General features: G+C 36.2%; 2 protein-coding genes across 2 annotated transcripts; both read right to left on the reverse strand.

The window, feature by feature from the left end:
• Positions 1 to 521: 521 nt before the first annotated feature.
• On the reverse strand, positions 522 to 6,048 carry hoka. The gene is made up of 3 exons (XM_014239386.3): positions 5,870 to 6,048; positions 1,245 to 1,328; positions 522 to 1,024 (listed from the first exon to the last, which is right to left on the reverse strand). Exons 1-3 carry the CDS (start codon positions 5,913 to 5,915, stop codon positions 867 to 869), a joined length of 288 nt encoding a protein of 95 aa, XP_014094861.1. The 5' UTR covers positions 5,916 to 6,048; the 3' UTR covers positions 522 to 866.
• Positions 6,049 to 6,266: 218 nt separating this feature from the next.
• LOC106620309 (uncharacterized) lies at positions 6,267 to 8,075 on the reverse strand. The gene is made up of 2 exons (XM_036372442.2): positions 8,009 to 8,075; positions 6,267 to 7,866 (listed from the first exon to the last, which is right to left on the reverse strand). The coding sequence occupies exons 1-2, from the start codon at positions 8,009 to 8,011 to the stop codon at positions 6,445 to 6,447; spliced, it is 1,425 nt and encodes a 474-aa protein (XP_036228335.2). The 5' UTR covers positions 8,012 to 8,075; the 3' UTR covers positions 6,267 to 6,444.
• Between the last annotated feature and the right edge of the window lie 1,590 nt (positions 8,076 to 9,665).

The following is a 9,665-nucleotide window of genomic DNA, read 5'->3' on the forward strand; positions in this document are numbered from 1 at the left end:
AGTGCCCAAAACAAGCAGCGTTCAGTTCAGCTGTACTGCAACAATGCACCAACTATATTTATCAGGGGTTACAGAAAAAGTAAAGTTTTTAATTAACAAAAAACAAATTAAGAAAAAATAAATGAAAAATAAAATGAAGTATGAAAAACCAAACCGATGTGAAAATAATAATGTAGTGGTAAATGTTGGGGAAAAATTACAAAAGTTAATGCAAGTGCAGCATCGAGATAAGCGGAGAAAAGCTACAAAAGGTTAGAGAAAGAAAGGGCAAACTTTTCGAAAGCAGGAAAAGCTAAAATGGATAAAGATGCTGGGGAGGAGAATGCAAGAATGTGTAAATGAGTGTATTTGGTGTGTTCTCAAAACATTAGCTTGCAACTAATGTAGCATAAATTCAGCAGGGACGCACAGAATTTTTCGAAAGGCAACTTTGTTAAGTGAAAATATTCAGAAACATCAAAAATATGAGCCACATGTCGCAATCACTAAATTGGAAAGAAGCAGCAATTTAGTTCGATTAAGATCGTTTATTATGATTGTGTCAAAAAAAAAGAAGAAAGAACAATCGAAATGAGTGCACTTTCTTTGCAGCGCCAGTAATGGATATGTAGATTACTGCTATTGTCAATATCAGTTATTAATTACAAAAAAAGAATGAATGTTGTTGTAAAGCTAATGATACACATTAGAAATATATCAGGTCGTTTGCAGCAGTCACTCGATTAGCTATGATGTTTCCCATATAAGTTTTACAGTTTTTGTCTTCACAAATAAGTGTGTCCATGTATATACAAGTATGTGTTGTTGTTTTTGCAAGTATTTTCACTGCACATTTATTTTTTAAATGTAGAATTCGATATTTTCGTTTAAACTTCTTGTTGTTTCGCTGGCGTATATGTATTGGTTTCTTGTACTGGCTTGGCAAGTATCAAGCGATTCATGGCCAAATAAAGCGCACCGCCAAGTATGAGTTCCCCAATGCCTATGAGGACGGCTAGTAGCCAGCCGGGAATAGCCAAACCAGCTAGAAAGTGGAAAATATGGATATTAGTGAAATTATATGGAAGAGTTTAGCACAATTTTAAATATATATATATATGAAATAGCAAAAGAAGAAATTAAAAATCGAATTTTTATTCGGGTTTAAGCAGTTTAAAAGCTTCTTCTTATTATTTGACACTTTTTTCACACCTGTTTGTAAATAATTAAGATAAAAGAAAGATTTCTTTTCATGTTCAACTTACTAAAGTAGCGTCGTGTCAGTGTTCTACGTCCACGCATCACACGTCTGGTTGCCTCCGATTCCTGTGTGCAGAAGGCAAGCAGAACTGAAAATAAAAATAATTTAATAAATATATAGTTTTTAGTTTCAAGGCTTAAATATTTCAATTCAAAACTTGTGCCCGCTCTATTTTAAGCCTCCCGATAAAATATTAAAGAAATCATAAAACAAATATATTTTCAAGGAAGATTTCGAGCCCATGTGTACTTTTGCTGAAAGAGAAATGCCTTACTCCAATATATAAATAAATATATATGTATGTATTCTGCAATCTGCAGAGATTTTTATTATGCTGTATTTTGGTCTAACATATTCAGAGAACGGTTTACGGAATGAAAGAATATATTTTGAAATTTTAAACCTGTAGCAATACAAGTATTCGTAGGGAGCTGTATTGGGTAATTAATATGTTGAACTAAATCCATTAACACATTAATTGCAACTCGATATCTTAAGTATGTCAAATATTCTTTAATTCTCATATCCGACATTACTCCATATAGGTTGTCTAAAATATGTAATACTTTCTTATAATACTTATTCTGAAATTTCGGTTATAAATTTCAAAAACTTAGTTCACAAAAGTTTAGTGAATATCTTCTTTCAGATTCCGGTCTTTCGTACGGGCTTAGTATTCTTTCACACTCTTCATACCTAAAGATATAAACTAAAATATGTGGAGTCGATGGGTAAGATCTTTTGAAATCCTCTGCTGTCTCTTTGAAGCCAACCTTGATTCATAACCAAACAGCTTGTCAAACACACATTAATTGATATATTAGTTCAAAGTTCACACTAACATAAAAAACTGTAATACCCATCTAGGAAAAACTTTTTAAACGGGTGATTCAAGTAGAGGTACTTTTTTCAATAGACTTTTTTTTTTAAATCACGCGTGAGCCGTATCAAGCTGTTAAGTTATTTTTGTTCAGTATTGTGTTGGAAAGACTTACGCCTGAACAACGTTTACAAATCGTTCTACTTTACTACGAAAATTCACGTTCTGTAAAGAATCGGCCTTCTAAGCGAACTACTCGCAACACCATCACCCATCTTGAGACCTAGCATTCATTATTAAATAATATTCGACTGAATAGACCACGCCAAGCACGCCGTGAAGAAAATACAGTGGCCGTAACTGAGAGTGTACACGAAGACCGTTGAGAGTCGATTCGATGCTGTTCGCAGCAACTTGGATTGACGTATGGAACAAGTGCCAAGTTTTACGTCGAAATCTTAAATTAAAAGCGTACAAAATACAGCTTGTGCAAGAACTGAAGCCACTTGACCTTCCCATTTCGGGCTCAATGGGTATGTAAACAGCTGCTATTTCATCCAGAAAAAACGTTTTGGTTTGGTTTGTGGGCCGGTGGAATCATCGGTCCATATTTATTCAAAAATGATACCGGTGAAAACATCACATCAATCAAATAATTTATTGAGAGAACACTTTGGTCAGCAGATAATTTCACGTTTTAGGCCGGTCGATTGGACACCTAGATCGTGTGATATCACACCGTTAGACTTTTTCTTGTGGGGATATGTAAAGTGTAAAGTCTATGCGGACAAATGCAGAGTGCTAAAAGTTTCAAAATTTCGAATGGTGGTGGATTTTCTTAAGACGCGTTTGTGGTGACTGTGGTTAAAAAATTTGGTTATTGAATTGAAGATTCGGCACTAATCCCTAGGAGTTGCCAGTATTCAGTTCTGGCTTTGTCGTAAACTATATACCTTTTTCTAGATTTCGAAAACTGAGGTTTATCATTCTATACATTTACATATACGAATATGTACATATACCGAAATTGTTTGAAATGTTGTTCAACCCTAACACATGTACTTGATATTGCTACAGTCACTTTTATTGAAAACATGTAGACTTGCATCTGACAGAATGCAATGCTAATATTTTATATTTGAGTTACCTAATCCGAGTGTAATAAATTCCGAAAATTCATTACCGCCTGCAACTAAAATGCAGATTCTGACGCTAGCTGAGCTTATAAAGAATGCTTCTATTCCAACAGTACTTTTTTCATTAAAATAACAAATAAACGTGCATACATACACACAAACATGTGTAAATCAGGCAGACTGAACAGACATATGCATACCGTTCGTCAGTGCATTAATGTCGATGAAGCGCACCGGAAAAATCTGCATAAAAATCCATTACTTACGCAATACGGGGAAACAGGTAAAAAAAAAGCAAACAAAACACTTGCATAAAGTAAACCTCGTGCGAACGGTAGTAAATACACAAAAATGAAAAATCGCAAAAGAACGACGAAAAATGTAGCGGAACTCGATAAATAAAAGCCATTTTTTGACCCGACAAAAAGTGCAGCAAAAGGCAAAAAACAGTTCATCATCATCAGTGTCACTATCAACGTCGGACTCTTGTGTACCTCCAGCATCCGCTGCGGCATTGTGTAACTCACAACACTGCAGTTACGTGCAATATAACAACAATGCTGGCACAGTGGTCAAGCAAAGCGAAAAATAAATATAAATGAAAGAAAATAATATGGTGGCAATGTGGTGCTGTGGTGCTGTTGCTGGCCGATGCAAATGGTTGGGGTCCAGGTGCGTACGCGTTGGCGACGCCCATAAAAATTGGCTAACCTCCGGTGTTGGACAACGCTCTGCCAGTGCGAGGTGCACCTGTGCCAACTGGAGAATAGTTCCCTTTTTATCTGTTCTTTGTTAGTGTTTGCATTGCATAATTCCATTTTGTTATTCTATGCGAGCGTGTGTAAGCGGCTGTTTCGATTTAATTTATGTAGAAACTAAGCAAGAATTCACACTGTTGCTATTGTTGTTACAATCACATCCCTAACACTTTAAGCCTATTCACATAACTTTGTTCATACTTATTCTCTACTTTTTCATGAAAGTTTTGTATATTTTGGCCTGCTGCTTCGAAATAACTGCCGATTATATATGGAAATCTGACAATAGTTGCATTCGGCGCAAGTAACGGAAATTGCGAGAATGCTATTTTTTTGGAACTAGCATCAAATTTTATTTTTAAACTATGCTCAGATATTTTTCACAATTTTGAAAGCTTTCGTGTATGGTATGTTTTGTGAGTATTTCTTTACGTAAAAGCCATCGTTTCCAAAAATTCGGCTTGCTTTCTCTTGAGTCAATCCAAACATCAAAATCAGTCACATTATTCAAATATTTAAAAATTATGAGCATTTAAAATACCGATCCCAGATCAAATCATGTTCAGAGGAGGGCACTTAAAAAGAGACGATAATTTTAGATGGTTTGTTCTATATTCAATAGTTCTCTTTTCTGCAAAGTGAACTCCTTGAGACCATATCCTATTTCTTGAACACAAATATCCGCTACAGCAAGTATGATATGCATTAGTCAATCGTCGTGCGGATTTTACCATGAAAAAAAAAAAAATTCCACAACGACTTTTCAATAAATTTGTGTTCTAATGGAATCATTGCTACGGAATCATTGAAAATATTGTAGAAGTGTTTTGTGGAGTCGGCTTTCTGACACAAGTATTTGATTGACACAAAGTATTCATTGAAGGTTGTGCAGTCATCGAAAACCTCCCTCATGCGTGTTGTCCATCCACCTCTGTTAAGGACGATAACATTTAAGAAGTTAAAGAAACAGAGCTAGCAGATTATCTCAACGTATCTTATTGATAGACTTAACTCATTTTGGTTAATGTTTTGGGTATGAAGAGTGTCAATGCTAGACTCGTAGCAAAAGAGCTGAAAGCGCCGTCACATTCTAACATATTGTGGTTGACTTTTTTATCTAACACGGAACGAGTATGAGCGCTATATTTTTGACGCTAATATTCCTTTTGTGGAACTCATATTATAATTGAAAAGTACTCGTACAGGAATAATTAATTATTGAATTATTGGTTTCTACAATAAATACCTATGACTAAATATGATTAGAAATATTTTCCGACTTTCTGATACATTTTTTTCTAAAAATTAGGTAAAACACATTCAACTTTACTCGAAATACTATACTAACCACTCTATTGATGGACTTTTATATATATGCAGCAAATTTCTTAACTTATATCATGCCTTTCATATATTTGCCAATCTGGTATAAATCAAATAAGAACACTAGAATAATCTAATAGTGTTCTTCTTCAACGATGACCTCATTCTTATACATATATAAGTACACACTGCGATATATAGGTATTCACTACTCGGATTATGACTTTAATTTATATGTGTTGAAAAATCTAGCATAATTTCCATTTATTCACCATTTTTAGTTGCGCCACATATTTCCATGTGCCAAATGACTAACAATAACTGTATTTATGTATGTGCAATACTCGTTTTTTGTAATGTGAGTCATCTTTGTTTGGCTTATCTTTTGTAAATAAATACAAACAATACTGATAAGCATAGAAAAAATGTTTGTAGAGTTTGAATTTTTTAGCGAGCAGGTCTAGAGAATTTTGTTACCAATATTGTATCAAATAATATAATATGTACATATATACCAATATATATATATATACTACTATATGGGTCAAACACAGAGTAACATTGTATAGTAGACATATCTAATTTCTTTTACCTAGAAAGATCACCAAATACGTTGCACTCTTTTTCACTAAATGCATTTTGTAATAATACTTCGGAACTGGAATTTAAAAATTAAATGAAAGTATTTCGTTGTACTTTTTTAAAACACGAGTCGTTACTAAAAGTTAATAAGATATCTTTGTCGGTCTTCGTTAAACTAAGCGGCTGGCATTACCATCGCTTAGTGCCAACCGTTTAGTCTCTGAGCAAAAGTAAGATAAGCGTTCAAGCGTTCCAGGGAATTTTCGCAATGGAAATGATAAGATAAGACTATATAGATATTGTATGCCTAGTTATGACGGGTACTACAAGCGAGCTTTTTACAGTGGGCTTTTATGCTGCTACAGAATATCCATAACCCATTACTTGATAAATAACTCCCCAATGAGTAACGTTTTGGTTTTATTTTGAATTATTTTTCGTTTACTTTTTTCTTCTGTTATATGATTTTTTGTGATTTACTTCGTTGTTTCCTTCATATCTTATGTGTATACCTTTGCCTCTATGTTTTATGTACATGAATAATAGCTTTTTGTTCCTATGTTTCTTAAAATGCAATTGATCTAACTAATGGCGGCGATATTTCAAACGGCGCACAGTTTTGTACCGATAGCCATCATCAGCGAGCGCAGCTGATTCTTTTTCTGGTTGCTGTTCCGCTACTTTTTGGTCTTCCTCAGTTGGTGGCAGGTACTCATAAGCGGGCAGTTCATTCACATCACGACGATGACGGTATTTTAGACGCCGCACCACTTTGTATCGGTAACCGTCATGAGCTAAGACAGTAGCATCATCAGCTGCTGGCTCAGCGGGTTCAGAAACATTAGTAACAGCAGTTTCTTGAGCTTCCTCAACAGGTGGTAGGTACTCGTTTTGTGGAACTTCATCAACGTCACGGCGTTTGCGGTATTTCAAACGGCGGACTGTTTTGTAGCGGTAACCATCAGCAGCCAATTCAGTTCCTTCTTCAGCAGCAGACTCAACCGGTTCAGCAGGCTCAGCGACCTTGGCAAGAACGGATTCTTGAGCATCTTCAGTAGGTGGGAGGTATTCGTTTTGCGGGACTTCATCAACATCACGGCGCTTGCGGTATTTCAAACGGCGAACTGTTTTGTAACGGTAACCATCAGCAGCCAATTCAGTTCCTTCTTCAGCAGCAGACTCAACCGGTTCAGCAGGTTCAGCAACCTTGGCAAGAACGGATTCTTGAGCATCTTCAGTAGGTGGGAGGTATTCGTTTTGTGGAACTTCATCAACGTCACGGCGTTTGCGGTATTTCAAACGACGGACTGTTTTGTAACGGTAACCATCAGCAGCCAATTCAGTTCCTTCTTCAGCAGCAGACTCAACCGGTTCAGCAGGTTCAGCAACCTTGGCAAGAACGGATTCTTGAGCATCTTCAGTAGGTGGGAGGTATTCGTTTTGTGGAACTTCATCAACGTCACGGCGTTTGCGGTATTTCAAACGACGGACTGTTTTGTAACGGTAACCATCAGCAGCCAATTCAGTTCCTTCCTCTGTAGCAGGCTCAACCGGTTCAGCAACCTTGGCAAGAACGGATTCTTGAGCATCTTCAGTAGGTGGGAGGTATTCGTTTTGTGGTACTTCATCAACATCACGGCGCTTGCGGTATTTCAAACGACGGACTGTTTTGTAACGGTAACCATCTGCAGCCAAATCGGTTTTGGCCTCAGGAGAGGGTTCAACGGATTCTTCCACAGCGCTCTCCTGGACTTCCTCCGCGGGTGGCAGGTAATCATTTTTCGGTAGTTCATTTACATCACGACGATGACGTAGTTTAAGCCGATGTACTGCCTTATAACGGTAGCCATCATCGGCTAGCACAGTATGTTCTTGTGCAGCCTCGTCAACTGGCGCTAAATATTCCTGCACAGGCAAACTGTTATCCACAACGGGGGGCAGATAGTCGCCCGGCAACGTAGCCGCACGAACAACTGCTATCACAGCAAATGCAATCGCAAGGAATCTCTGCAATGTAAAATTATTTTTATTGTTTAATGTATTTTTTTATATTGATGATTCGAAGATGTGTGTAAGTGTTGAACTACGCTTTCACTATCCTTTGAAAAAGCGTGGCCTCTCTATGGTGTTGCTGGTGGATTTCTCTTACCATTATTGCTGTTTAATGCTACGTAGTGATTGAAGGTAAGAATGTGTTATGCTTTAATTGCAAAAAGTACATGTTATTTATACCCAAAATATTTTGTGTAAATTTAAATATAATTACCGAAATATGAGCAAATAAATTGCTCCAACTTCTTGCGTATGTGTATGTGTGTGCTACGCATGCGCAATTACGTACATTTTAGTTTTATTACACTTTTATGTACATACATACATACATACATACATATTTATGGAGTTGTGTATGATCGTTTAGAGCATCCCAGATGAGATGAAGTGAAGACTCAGTGGAAAATATTTATTTTCAGTTTTTTCGCCATATAGTTGTTGCTGGAGTTAATTTGCCATTTAATTATGGTGCTACAACCAAGCGCCCACTGCTTCATTATGGAAAGAAAAAATCGAAAGTAAACAAATTGCTCAGTTTAGCGGTGTTTAATGCGTTGTTGCTGGTGTCAATGCATACCTAAATACAGACATACACAGATGCTGATGAGAGTGCCGAAAAGCGGTCGGGTGATGTTTAAGCTCAACCCGTTTTCTTGCCTTTGTAAATTATATATATACTTGTGTGTATATTTCTATAAATTGGGCATTCTCCAAATTCATGTATGTGTCCATAATTTTCGCAGTTGTGCTCATTAGTGCGGAGTGCGGAAAGCATATTCAATCCAATTCGGATGCTTTGTAGCCCGTTTTCAAGTTCAAATCGAACATATGTATGTATCTTTCAATTGTCTTCAAGTGGCGTTCTTCAAAATTTTTGCGTGTTTCATATATATATTTTTTCTCTTTTTATTTGCTCCATTCATGCTGACGGACACTATTCAAGACGGATTTAGAGTTTATTTAAATATCCATTGTTTATTTTCATTTATTTGCAAAAATAATTCAGACAAAACGAATAAAATTATAATAATAAATAAACAAAATAAAAGGGCAATATTTGTCGGTCATCTACATTTTGATGTGTGTGTATGTGTGTATTTACATACAAGTATATTGCCATGCGCTAACACTCAAGTCAACAATGTTACATAAGCAAGCACAGGTGTATGTATGTATGTTTGTCTATTTAGCGCTTAAACACTTGGCGCCGCAAATATCTTCAGCTGGGCATTCGAATCCGCCATACAGCTTGCCAGTCGCCCATCAACTGTAGCTTTGCACTGTTAACATTCCTACACGCATACACATACATAAATATGTATTAATATGCATATAACTGATACACATATGAGATTATATATGTACGAAAGTTCACATCAATCAATGCGGTTCGCGTATAGCAAATACTTCCGGAAGTTCATAATCTACGTTGTAGCGAGTAACTCGTTAGAACAATTATCGTAATTTTTTGCTCGTCGGTGGATAATTTCTCACTTATGTTAAATGTGAATTCTTGGAAATTCGCAATCATTCTAATGAGCTTGTTTACTCTTAAATGTTCATAATTACCACATTTCATGTATAATTAAGCCAGATACAGGGTGCCTCTATATAGCAGTTAAATAGTTTGTTTACATTTAGGTGACCACACTTTTTACGGCAAATCCAAGATGGGTTTTTTAGTCATTGATTTTTTCCATATTATTATTCACTGAAAATCGTGACATATAATAGGGAGAGAGCTACACAATTTT

This window comes from Bactrocera oleae, chromosome 6, assembly GCF_042242935.1.
Source record: "Bactrocera oleae isolate idBacOlea1 chromosome 6, idBacOlea1, whole genome shotgun sequence".
NCBI lineage: Eukaryota > Metazoa > Arthropoda > Insecta > Diptera > Tephritidae > Bactrocera > Bactrocera oleae.